We start from the raw sequence: 13233 nt of genomic DNA, 5'->3' as shown, positions 1-13233 counted from the left end.
AGCAGAAGAAGAGAAATAATAAAGATCAGAGCAGAAATAAACAATATAGAATCTAAAAAAACTGTAGAACAGATCAATGAAACCAAGAGTTGGTTTTTTGAAAAAATAAATAAAATTGATAAACCTCTAGCCAGGCTTCTGACAAAGAAACGGGAGATGACCCAAAAAGATAAAATCATGAATGAAAATGGAATTATTACAACCAATCCCTCAGAAATACAAGCAATTGGGGCGCCTGGGTGGCGCAGTCGGTTAAGCGTCCGACTTCAGCCAGGTCACGATCTCGCGGTCCGTGAGTTCGAGCCCCGCGTCAGGCTCTGGGCTGATGGCTCGGAGCCTGGAGCCTGTTTCCGATTCTGTGTCTCCCTCTCTCTCTGCCCCTCCCCCGTTCATGCTCTGTCTCTCTCTATCCCAAAAATAAAAAAATAAAAAAATAAAAAAAAATAAAAAAAAAAAAAAAGAAATACAAGCAATTATCTGGGAATACTATGAAAAACTATATGCCAACAAACTGGACAACCTGGAAGAAATGGACAAATTCCTAAACACCCACACACTTCCAAAACTCACACAGGAAGAAATAGAAAGCTTAAACAGACCCATAACCAGCAAAGAAATTGAATCAGTTATCAAAAATATCAAAAATCCCAACAAGTAAGAGTCCAGGACCAGATGGCTTCCCAGGGGAATTCTACCAGACATTTAAAGCAGAGATAATACCTATCCTTCTCAAGCTGTTCCAAAAAAATAGAAAGGGAAGGAAAACTTCCAGACTCATTCTATGAAGCCAGTATTACCATAATTCCTAAACCAGACAGAGACCCAGCAAAAAAAAGAGAACTACAGGCCAATATCCCTGATGAATACGGATGCAAAAATTCTCAAGATACTAGCAAATCAAATTCAACAGCATATAAAAAGAATTATTCACCATGATGAAGTGGGACTCATTCCTGCGCTGCAGGGCTGGTTCAACATTCGCAAATCAATCAGTGTGACACATCACATTAATAAAAGAAAAGATAAGAACCATATGATCATGTCAATCGATGCAGAAAAAGCATTTGACAAGATTCAGCATCCTTTCTTAATAAAAACCCTCGAGAAAGTCGGGGTAGAAGGAACATACTTAAACATCATAAAAGTCATTTAAGAAAAGCCCACAGCTAATAACATCCTCAATAGGGAAAAACTGAGAGCTTTCTCCCTGAGATCAGGAACACGACAGGGATGTCCACTCTCATTGCTGTTGTTTAACATAGTGTTGGAAGTTCTAACATCAGCAATCAGACAACAAAAGGAAATCAAAGGCATCAAAATTGGCAAAGATGAAGTTAAGCTGTCACTTTTTGCAGATGACATGATATTATACATGGAAAATCCGACAGACTCCACCAAAAGTCTGCTAGAACTGATACATGAATTCAGCAAAGTCGCAGGATACAAAATCAATGTAAAGAAATCAGTTGCATTCTCATACACTAATAATGAAGCAACAGAAAGACAAATAAAGAAACTGATCCCATTCACAAGTGCACCAAAAAGCATAAAATACCTAGGAATAAACCTAACCAAAGATGTAAAAGATCTGTATGCTGAAAACTATAGAAAGCTCATGAAGGAAACTGAAGAAGATATAAAGAAATGGAAAAACATTCCGTGCTCATGGATTGGAAGAATAAATATTGCTAACATGTCAATACTACCCAAAGCTATCTACACATTCGATGCAATCCCAATCAAACTTGCACCAGCATTTTTCTCCAAGCTAGAACAAGCAATCCTAAAATTTGTATGGAACCACAAAAGGCCCCGAATAGCCAAAGTAATTTTGAAGAAGACCAAAGCAGGAGGCATCACAATCCCAGACTTTAGCCTCTTCTACAAAGCTGTAATCATCAAGACAGCATGGTATTAGCACAAAAAACAGACACATAGACCAATGGAATAGAATAGAAACCCCAGAACTAGACCCACAAAAGTATGGCCAACTAATCTTTGACAAAGCAGGAAAGAATATCCAATGGAAAAAAGATAGTGTCTTTAATAAATCGTGCTGGGAGAAATGGACAGCAACATGCAGAAGGATGAAACGAGACCACTTTCTTACACCATTCACAAAACAAACTCAAAATGGATAAAGGACCTGACTGTGAGACAGGAAACCATCAAAACCCTAGAGGAGAAAGCAGGAAAAAACCTCTCTGACCTCAGCCACAGCAATTTCTTACTTGACACATCCCCAAAAGCAAGGGAATTAAAAGCAAAAATGAACTATTGGGACCTCATGAAGATAAAAAGCTTCTGCACAGCAAAGGAAACAATCAACAAAACTAAAAGGCAGACAGTGGAATGGGAAAAGATATTTGCAAATGAGTTATTGGACAAAGGGCTAGTATCCAAAATCTACAAAGAGCCCACCAAACTCCACACCCGAAAAACAAATAATCCAGTGAAGAAATGGGCAGAAAACATGAATAGACACTTCTCTAAAGAAGACATCTGGATGGCCAACAGGCACATGAAAAGATGCTCAACATCGCTCCTCATCAGGGAAATATGAATCAAAACCACACTGAAATACCACCTCATGCCGGTCAGAGTGGCTAAAATGAACAAATCAGGAGACTATAGATGCTGGAAGGATGTGGAGAAACGGGAACCCTCTTGCACTGTTGGTGGGAATGCAAACTGGCGTAGCCACTCTGGAAAACAGTGTGGAGGTTCCTCAAAAAATTAAAAATAGACCTACTCTATGACCCAGCAGTAGCACTGCTAGGAATTTACCCGAGGGATACAGGAGTGCTGATGCATGGGGGCACTTGTACCCCAATGTTTATAGCAGCACTCTCAACAACAGCCAAAGTATGGAAAGAGCCTAAATGTCCATCAACTGATGAATGGATAAAGAAATTGTGGTTTATATACTCAATGGAATACTACGTAGCAATGAGAAAGAATGAAATATGGCCTTTTGTAGCAACACGGATGGAACTGGAGAGTGTTATGCTCAGTGAAATAAGTCATACAGAGAAAGACAGATACCATATGTTTTCATTCTCATGTGGATCCTGAGAAACTTAACAGAAGACCATGGGGGCGGGGAAGGGAAAATAATGTTAGAGAGGGAGGGAGCCAAACCATAAGAAACTCTTAAAAAATGAGAATGAACTGAGGGTTGATGGGGGGGTGGGAGGGAGGGGAGGGTGGGTGATGGTTATTGAGGAGGGCACCTGTTGGGATGAGCACTGGGTGTTGTATGGAAACCAATTTGACAATAAATTTCATATTAAAAAAAATTAATAAACATTAAAATAAATAAATAAATAAATAATAAATAAATAAATAAATAAAATGAGATAAAATTAGTTTGCCATGGCTTTATAAAAAAAAAAACTAATAGCTTGCTGATAAACTAGCTATTGAGTCTTTATTAAAGATTTCAGTGTTCAGAAAAAAATGAAAATGACCTGATTTTCCAGAAGCAGGTATATGAATCCCAGCTCAGTCAACATTTTTATCTTGTTGCCAAAATGTGTGCTACATGCATTTTTTTAGCTGGAGATGTAGCCCATGTACTATAAATAAAGGTCAGTTCTGAAGCTTGAAACACCCAGGTTAAATTCCATCTACTGTTTCACACATTACAATACTGAGTTTTTTCTGTAAAATGGGAATAAAAATAGTGCCTACCACATAAAGTTGTAGTGGGGATACAATGAAATGGTCATGCAAAATATTAGCACTTAACACAATCCTCAGAACACGTTGTGATTACATGGAGAGTCTGACTGGCTGGTGTCACCCACAGAAGGAAACACTACACAAAGGCAAGGGTGAAAGGGAATGTCAAGAGAAGAAATGCAGACAAGAAAGGGAGAGAGCAGGTATTAGCAGTGGCAGAAAGGTCTACCGGAAGAAAAGACGAACAAGAGCCTGAAATGGGCCAAACTCAGACCTGTGTCACTGCACCCGACACCCTAGTGATTTCTAAAGACATTATGACTCCACGGAAAGGTATATAAGGGGCTGCTGGAGGGCACAGCATAAGGTGGCAACCAACAGTCATTTGGGCTGCACCACAAACAACACTTGAAGGCAATGTAAGCTTTTCTGGAACTTCCATCACAATCAGAAGTTGTGATACTTAAAGGGTTAACCCTTCCCCATTCGGAAAACACAATTAGTCAGAATAACATGTTCACTAAGGGATCATATGAATTTTAACATATGAGTGAGACCTATAATTATATAAAGTACAAAGGACAGAAAATAGCCTTTCTTATGTTTGTTAAAAGATCAAAAATGGTAGAAATGTGATAAATTGATATTATACATGCATAACTTCACAATCCATCTTTGCTGGGGCAAAGAAAAGCAGTCATGCCATCAACAAAAGAAGCTATCTGGGCGCCTGGGTGGCTCAGTCGGTTGAGTGACCGACTTTGGCTCAGGTCACAATCTCACGGTTCGTGAGTTCGAGCCCCGCGTTGGGGTCTGTGCTGACAGCTCAGAGCCTGAAGCCTGCTTCAGATTCTGTGTCTTCCTCTCTCTCTGCCCCTCCCCCACTCATGCTCTGTCTGTCTCTGTCTCAGAAATAAACATTTCCAAAAAAATTAAAAAAAAAAAAAGCTACGGAGCAGATAATGTGCGCACATTAAAACAGGAAGCAACCTTCTTCCCTCAGACATCTCTGAATGCACAGAACTCATAAAACACATCACCTCTCAAAATGAAAGAAGAAATGCCATACAGTTTGGTCCTTTCCTCATGGTGTTGAAACAAAAAACAAATCAGATTTGTTAATAATTAAAACAACTTGATTCAAATTTTTCAGGAACAGTCTTACTGATGGATCTCTATAGACATGAAAAACAAATCATAGAAATATGAACAAGGAAACGCAGTGATATCTAGTGAGAGAATATCCTAGACTGTAGAAATAAGATGCAGCCATAAAAGGTAGAAAGAAAATTTCCCACTGCCTAATACCCTTTCACAAAGCAAACAATTAGTGCTCAGCCTTGATTAACATAACCATTACTCTAAACCTGAATAATCACTGTTCAAAGTTTCCAGGCAAATAATCACCTCTGCAGAGGATTCAATGTAGAAAATTCTACCAGAACTTTTTTCCAGTATTCTTGTATTTGTGATGTCAATGTCACAACGACATACTCACTTGACTTCACAAGAGTGGACGCTTAACTCTTTGTGCAGCAGCCCACTGGTGAGATGGTACACCAGGACAGAACCATTACTTGTACCTATCGAAATGATGTAAAAGAAGGGTATTAATCTAATGGGAGTTCCAGATCTTTCCAACAAGTCTTTTCTCAAGATTTTCATCATTTTATAAATTTACCTTTTCTAAAAGGAACCCAAGCTATGAGTGAAGAAAGAGTTAATTTCTCTGTCTTCTCTCTTCTCAAAAAATCTTACGTGGTCTGAATCTTACCTAAATCCAGTCTTTACAGAAAGACTTCAAAACTCTAACTCAATACACACAGGATTTGAAGAAACATTTTGCTGAGCTTTTTTATACATGAGAACTCATACTTTCTGAGATTTGGAGTGTTTACTATATAGCTGGTCCTCAAAAAGGCAACCTAGCAGAACTCATTAAGCAGGACTTTTGCGTTCTTCTTTACAAAGATTTTTTTGTTTTGTCTTTTACATTACATAAATCATAGAGATGGTCAAGTATGGCGGTTCACTGTGGATTACAAGCCTGAGGTCAAGCTCTGGCTCTGTCTTACAGTCTTACAAATCACCTACCTATACTAATCTGTGTTCTTAATCCCATAGAAAATCTATGTGCTGGAGAGTAAATTAGAAGACATATTTTAAACACTTAGTATAGTACCTAGCACAAACTAAGTACTATTTCTGTTATCAGTGTAATTTTGGTTTATAGTGATTATTATGCCTAATGCTTTTCATGGTCTCAGGTAGTGTGTGTGTCTAAAATTTAATTTGAAGGGACATGGCCATACTTAAAAAAGTAAAGTTTCAGTCCTTAAAATGTTTTTATAAATGAAGCCAGAAAAGTCAACAGTATAACTTGTTGGCCAATCACTTTCTCGCTGCACATGACTTAAAAAAATGAATGGATTCATGCAAAGTAATCGAATGTAGAAATAACAGAATAATAATAATAGAAGAAGTAAAAATGCTAGGTAAGCTCCAATTTTAGCTCACCTGCTGAATAAAGCTTCATTAAATATTTTATAAAACTATTTTAGGAAAACACACTATCATACTTGGGTGCACTTATCATCTATTCCACAATGATTAGTCACTTCTAGCGCTGAGACAATATCTAAAAAATTACTAAAATCTTTCAATTAACAGATCTTCATAATAATCAAATGACTTCTATATTCTGCAAGTTTTGATGATGCTAAACCTATGATCTAATCTTCTAGGGGTGCTATAGGAGGAAGAATTCCACAGTGGAAGTCTGCCTCTTTTCCCCTAGTGACTCTACAAAAGCTTAGGCACTTATTTATGTTTTTTCCTTTTACTTTGTGATTGTATTAAACTCAATAAATGACTTGACTGTCACGACATACCAGTACAATAGAGCTTCTTCTACAATAGAAATCTCAGATCCTGGGGCTCCTGGGTGTCTCAGTCGGTTAAGCATCCAAATCTTGATTTCAGCCCAGGTCATGATCTCACGGGTTCGTGAGTTCGAGCCCCACATCAGGCTCTGTGGTGACAGTGTAGCGTCTGCTTGAGATTCTATCTCCCTCGCTCTCTTCCCTCGCCCTCTCCCCCCTACCCCCTTGCTCACTCGCCCTCCCAAAATAAATAAAAATAAACTTAAAAGAAGTTGTAAAAAAAAATTTTAAAAAAGAGAGAAATCTCAGATCCCGACTCAGCTCTTATTATTTAGCTGTGCCAAGAAGTAATTTTCTCCAAGAAATTGACCAAATCCTATTTCACAAATTAGGTATACTGACATTGTACATGCACGTCCATATAATGTACACTGACAAATTCCAATTAAAATTTCTATAAGAGGCTTAATAGTTTCTGAAGCAAAAACTAAATATTTGATTTACATAAATGTGGACACATGTACACACAGACTACCAAACCTTAAAACGCAAACCACTTTTGGAAGACAGTGATAGGAAAAATGGGAAAATCAGAACACTGACAAATAGAATTACTCCAGTGAGCCTTCAGTACTCACAAGTCAACTGTTAGCTGAGATGCTGAGACATCCTAGCAACAAAATAACTGTGGGTCAGGTTTTCACTTTAGGATAAAAAAAAAAAAATCACAAATCGTGTTACAGGCCCAGAGTGAAAGCCAGAAGCCAACCAACAGCCTCTTAAGAAAAAATGTTGACAATTTCAAATGAATATACTTTTTGAAATTATAGAGAAATGGACTTTAACCTTATATACTTAATAGCAAATTAAAATTTGCTTTCCTCTATAAAGGAAGTTAGGTTACTCACATTACTATAAGTTAATGTGACAGCAAGTTGAAACCCAGACCAATTTTCTATCTATAATACAAAACTTTGCAATTTCAACCCAAAAGGCAAATCTTATTTTAGAGAGACCACAGTCACTTTAAACAACATTTCAAACACAATTCATACCAGATGAAGAGCACTGCTATCATTAAAATACTAGCTGTGATTATGTTATTCATTAACAAAAACCCAAAACAAAATGACATGCACAGAATAAGCCTTGGGTAGTCCAAAAGAAGACAAGGAATCTGGATTCAGCATCACACAGGGATTATCCTCTTAACATTTCAGAAAGATACCCATTGTGTCAGGGGCTCTATCACCCAGGGTCAGGTGGAGGAGTGAACACTGCGATCAAAATGAATGAATAGGGGCGCCTGGATGGCTTGGTAGGTTCTTGGTTTGGGCTCAGGTCACGATCTCACAATTCATGAGTTCTAGCCCTACACTGGGCTCCACACTAACAGCGCAGGGCCTTCTCGGGATTCTCTCTCTCTCTGCCCCTACCCTGTGCTCACACTCTCTCTCTCAAAATAAATGCACTTAAAAAATTTTGAAATTAAATTAAATGACTAAAAAGGGTGGCTTAAAAGGACAGAAAAAAGAAAAAAAATGTTAAGTTTATTTTTATTTTGAGAAGAGATAGAGAGCAAGCAGGGGAGGGGCACAGAGAGAGGGAGACAGAATCCCAAGCGGACCCCACGCTGTCAGCAGAGCCTGATGCGGGGCTCAGACTCACACAGTGAGAGATCATGACCTGAGTCGAAGTCAAGAGTTGGACTCTTAACTGACCGAGCCACCCAGGCGCCCCAAGAATCAAAATATTTTAAGATGTGTATATACGTGATTCACTGGGCCTCTTCCTCCTTATCCTCAAAGAAAGGATCTTCCAGTAACCAGCAAACTTAAATGTCTTACAAACGAAAGGAGGCGTGAAAGACTAAAAAAAGAACAGGTCCAATACGCACCAACAGCAAGCAGTGGCTGATACACCTTGATGTTTTTTGTGGTCAGCGGCGGGCACATGCGGATGGCGAACTGAGGTGAGGGCAGCCCTGAAAGCAGTCCCGTCAGCAGGAACCTGAGGTGCACTTCCTGCAGAACGGGGCCTTTAGGATGCTCCTCCCCGGCGATGGCGCTTTGTCCTGATCGGTAATCAAAAATACAAACATATTCATTATAACGTATGCTGAAAGGTAAAGAAACTTTTCAGTGGAAATACTCTTCAGACCTACAGGGTATCACGCAGCACCCGAGGGGCTACAGCTGAACAGTGGCTCTGTACTTGGCTACGGGACTTAAACCACACCGTCTACCATCTCAGAGGACAGCCCAATCCGGAGTACTGCTGTCCGGACTTCAGGGACCTGTCATCTAAGAAGCATGATTTCAGCCTGAGTTCCGGGTACGAGGACACCAAACAAAGCCAATGAGGGGACCTGGGTTCGAGAGCAGCTTCTACGGAGTGGGATATTGCAGTACATTCCCACCTTACCGCCTGCCTTTTTAAAATTTTTTTTTAATGCTTATTTATTTTTTGAGAGAGACAGAGACAGAGCAGGAGCAGGGGAGGGGCACAGAGAGGGGGAGACAGAATCCGAAACAGGCTACAGGCTCCAGGCTCCGAGCTGTCAGCACAGAGCCCGACGCGGGGCTCAAACTCACAAACCGTGAGATCATGACCTGAGCCGAAGTCGGACGCCCAACCGACTGAGCCACCCAGGCGCCCTCCGCCTGCCTTTTTAAAGGGTTGCTTTTCAAACTGATGCACTTGCTCAAGTACACGTAAAATAGTAATCGGCAACTGCAGGTTCAAAGAACCCATCTAGATTTCTAATGGGAAATCTTAGTGTGTCAATGTAATTATAAAATTTAAGCCTTATAATTAAATACTTCATATATAAACATATAAAATAACATATATAAATAAGTTATATATGTTACATACAAACATGAGAATATATGTTAATATGTGGTATAAATAATGTGTAAACTGTCATGGTTGACAGTTAGATGGGCATTATTTTCAGATATAGCATTTATACTTAGGTTATTAAGTCTCAAACTAAAAAGATTCGGTAAAACCATTTTAACAAAACGTGAATATGAAGAGTACAACAAAATCAAGACCACTCACTAAAAAGAGTATAATATACAAATTTTCTTCCTATAAACCACTACTGAATACCGGGACATAGTCGTCAAGAACACATAATAAAGGATACATGAGTGTGGGTGTGTGTAGACACATACATATACATATGTATGCACACACCACACATACACTGTGAAAGGGGAAAATGTAAATAATTACTGTAAGTGGATGATGGGACTCTGAATGTTGACTATAACTTTCTGAAGCTATAAAGTCGTTTTAATAAAGCGACACTTTAAAATTCATAAGACGTACAGGAAAAATGGCCATCAATTTAATCCAAATAAAATGATCCCTTAAGATCAGTGATACAATTGATATCAGCCTTTGGTAACAAAAAACAGAGTCTAAAGGAATGTGAAGTTCAACATATAGGTACCATGTTTACCAACCCTCTGTAGCTGGGAGTTGACTTCTGAGAATGGCCATATTTTTCTTCAAACTTCTTCCATAGAGGCAATTCACAAGGTAGGGCAGATTAGGTCTTAAAAAGCAGCAGGCTTTACCCAATGAATATAAATCAGGCCTCTGTATTTAAATGAATTGCTTTCAATTATCACTAAGGACATAGTGAATTTCAAATTAAAAGTTTAATTAAAAGTTTTAATTAAAATGTTTTCAAGTAACAAAGCTTTATTTATTTAATGCTTTTAAATCAACTACATTGTCAGGAATTGTATACAATCCGTATCCTTTTGTCTCTTAAAAAAAATGTAATTTATATCACTTAGATACCTAAACAGCATGAAATTTCAGCCTCCTGTGGGCTTCATATTACTGATTAGTTCTATGCATGAGTGTTTATAATTCTTTTCACTTTAATATTTTATATTAAGTGAAGACAAGGTCAATTAACTCAGCAAACTGTGTTACTGACAAAATGAATTCTGCAAAACAAGTATGTGTCTAAACTTCCTCATATGGATTATGTTTGGAAGATGAGGAGAAAGAATTTTAAATATACACGTTAGTGCCATTGAGCAAAAGGATTTTGCAAGTGGGAAGAATCGTGAGAAAAGCAAGGCCTGGAGAAGTCAGGTCTTGCCTAAGATCACAGTAGAGCAGCCAGGACTGGAGGTCACGGCCAAGGAGCAGATTCCAGACTGGGTGACTGGGCTCACATGGGGGCTCTTCCACTTACTGGCTGTGTGGTTTGGGACAAGTTTTTTAAATCTCTCTGGGTCTCAGTTCCCACTTACATAAAATAGAAATAATAATAGTATTACCCACCTTGCAGGGTTACTAAGGTAACATGCAGGGCATTTAGCACAGCACCAATAAATGTCATCTCTGATTTAAAAAGAAAAATTTTACTTTTATTCATTTTTGAGAGACAGAGCACAAGTGGGGGAGGGGCAGAGAGAGAGACACAAAATCCGAAGCAGGCTCCAGGCTCCCAGCTGTCAGCACAGAGCCCAACGTGGGGCTCGAACCCACAGACCATGAGATCATGACCTGAGCTGGGTGTCAGATGCTTAACCAACTGAGCCACTCAGGTGCCCCAAATGTCATCTCTGATTAAAAAGATTAATAAAGGAGGAGAGCCTGGGTAGCTCAGTTGGTTAAGCATCTGACACCCAGCTCAGGTCATGATCTGATGGTCCGTGGGTTCCGCTGCTCGTGCTCTGTCCCTCTCTCTCTCTCTCAAAAATAAATAAATGTTAAAAAAAAAATTTTTTTTAAGATTTATATGGTAATGTTCTTTCTAGCATAATCATCATCAGCATTAAAAAAAAAACCTACTAAATAATATCAACTTATGAATAACGGTACAGAAAATCCTTTATGAGCCAGAGCCACAATTTTCAAAGAATTAGACATCAAAACTCCTTGGCATATTTACAATTTCTAGTTGTACAATATTTGAAATCACAAATCCTCATTCTGCCTTTAGTATATACTGACCCTATAATACTTAAATAACTCTGAAACAATATGTTATCTGTAATTAAATATTTGTTGAAAGAATCCCCAACATGAAAATTTTAAAATGTACATCTAAATGTTTGAAATAACCTTTTTCTAAAACTGCTCACTTTGTTCCTTCAACAAATGTATACTGCACATCTTGAATGTACAAGGCTCTTTGCTGAGTGCTTGGGATACAAAGTGGAATCAAACACTGACCCAAACTTACAGAGTTTATAATTTACTGGAGGAAACAAAATCACTACAATCAACTGACCACTTTTAGGGACCACAAATGAAGACCATTTAGGTCAGGCTAGGGAGACTAAAGAAAGCAACACTCGAGCTGAATCTTGCATCAGGAGTAGCAGAAAGGGAGAGAAAGAAAGTATGTGTTCAGAGTGAAGGGACCAGCCAGCATGAAGGCCCTGGGGAGGTAGGGCAGGACTCAGCACAGACTACATCTGGTATTCGGAGGCCTAATGTCATCCCCTTCATTTAAATCAGAATCTCTCATGAATGAACATTTTCTAATTCTAATAACTGTAATGCTCATCTAGGCTTTTATGCTTAAATATTTCATACTCTCGGATTTATTGAGGGAAGAATGATTCCACATTTTAGTTTTCTCAAGTATTAACTTTGACTTTATAATAATTGCAAACCAGAGACTATTAATTTTGCCCTTCAAGAAGAATACCTAACCTAAACGTTAGAGGAAAGAAAATAGCTTACCAATCATGTTGTCTAAGGAGAGGTCTGGGAGTTTATTCTGTAGCACTCCTACAGGAATTCCACAGAAAGACACTGGTGAATATAAAGGTGACACACCAGAACTACTGCAAAGACATAACAATTACATGATTTCACATATTTAAAACCGACGTCACATTTCAGTAACTCAAATTACCAATTTCGGATCATGGCATTCTACCCACTTTTACAGTACTTATTCATCTTACCCATAGGCAAATTTCCCTGGCAGATTTACACAATTCCCTGATAATCTAAAGTCTGAATTCTCACTTTAAAAATATTTTCTGTAGGAAAAAAGGTCCCTGCTATTTTCATATGATTCTGGTAATCTTTTAAAAAGAGGAAACAAACCAGAAAATGATCCCGTTGATTCATTTACCTGTTCCGTGAGCTTCGGTTACAAACAGCAGACTTCAGCTCCCATATCATGACCCTGCCGTCACTCACAACGAGGGCAGCTGCATTCTCGTTGACAGGACAACACACCATACTGAAGGGACGCACGGTTTTTGTCACCCTGATGGCATCGCATTGGCTTCGTAAATCATAGGTAAGTTCCTGGACAGGATCTGGATCTTAACACAGTATTGTTTTCTTTTAAATGGCAGAAAACAACCGCAGCAGTATCACTACTATTTAGTTCAAATCAAACCTCAACTAAAAAAAACATCATTCCTTCACTAGTGCAGAGTCTGTCACACATGCCTTCTCCCTTTACAATTACTATTAATTTCAGAATACAAACATAATTCATTTAATGACGGTCTACGCCAAGGTTAATTTCCAAAATAAAAACTATAATCAGTATGGCTTGTTTTTTAATATTTTTAAAAAAGAAAATAACTTTGAAAAAGGATCAACAGTGATATGATTAAGTAACGTACAGTACACTATAGAGCATCATAATTTACAGTGGTCT

General features: G+C 38.4%; 1 protein-coding gene across 2 annotated transcripts in view; it reads right to left on the bottom strand.

Moving 5' to 3' along the window:
• WDR11 (WD repeat domain 11) overlaps positions 1–13233 on the bottom strand; it is a 68586-nt gene that overhangs the window by 41224 nt on the left and 14129 nt on the right. For both annotated transcript variants that reach the window (XR_009252693.1, XM_058697957.1), the window contains exons 8-11: positions 12694–12889; positions 12294–12397; positions 8464–8640; positions 5183–5267 (exon numbers count right to left, since the gene is read on the bottom strand). Coding sequence is in view for 1 of the 2 variants with exons in the window: in XM_058697957.1 (XP_058553940.1) it covers positions 5183–5267; positions 8464–8640; positions 12294–12397; positions 12694–12889 (562 nt within the window). In the remaining variant the exon portion in view is untranslated. The remainder of the gene's footprint in view (positions 1–5182; positions 5268–8463; positions 8641–12293; positions 12398–12693; positions 12890–13233) is intronic.

The sequence above is a fragment of the Neofelis nebulosa genome, chromosome 13 (assembly GCF_028018385.1).
Source record: "Neofelis nebulosa isolate mNeoNeb1 chromosome 13, mNeoNeb1.pri, whole genome shotgun sequence".
In the NCBI taxonomy this organism is placed as follows: domain Eukaryota; kingdom Metazoa; phylum Chordata; class Mammalia; order Carnivora; family Felidae; genus Neofelis; species Neofelis nebulosa.
Note: the sequence above shows the minus strand (reverse complement) of the source record. Positions and strands in the feature narration are given on the sequence as shown.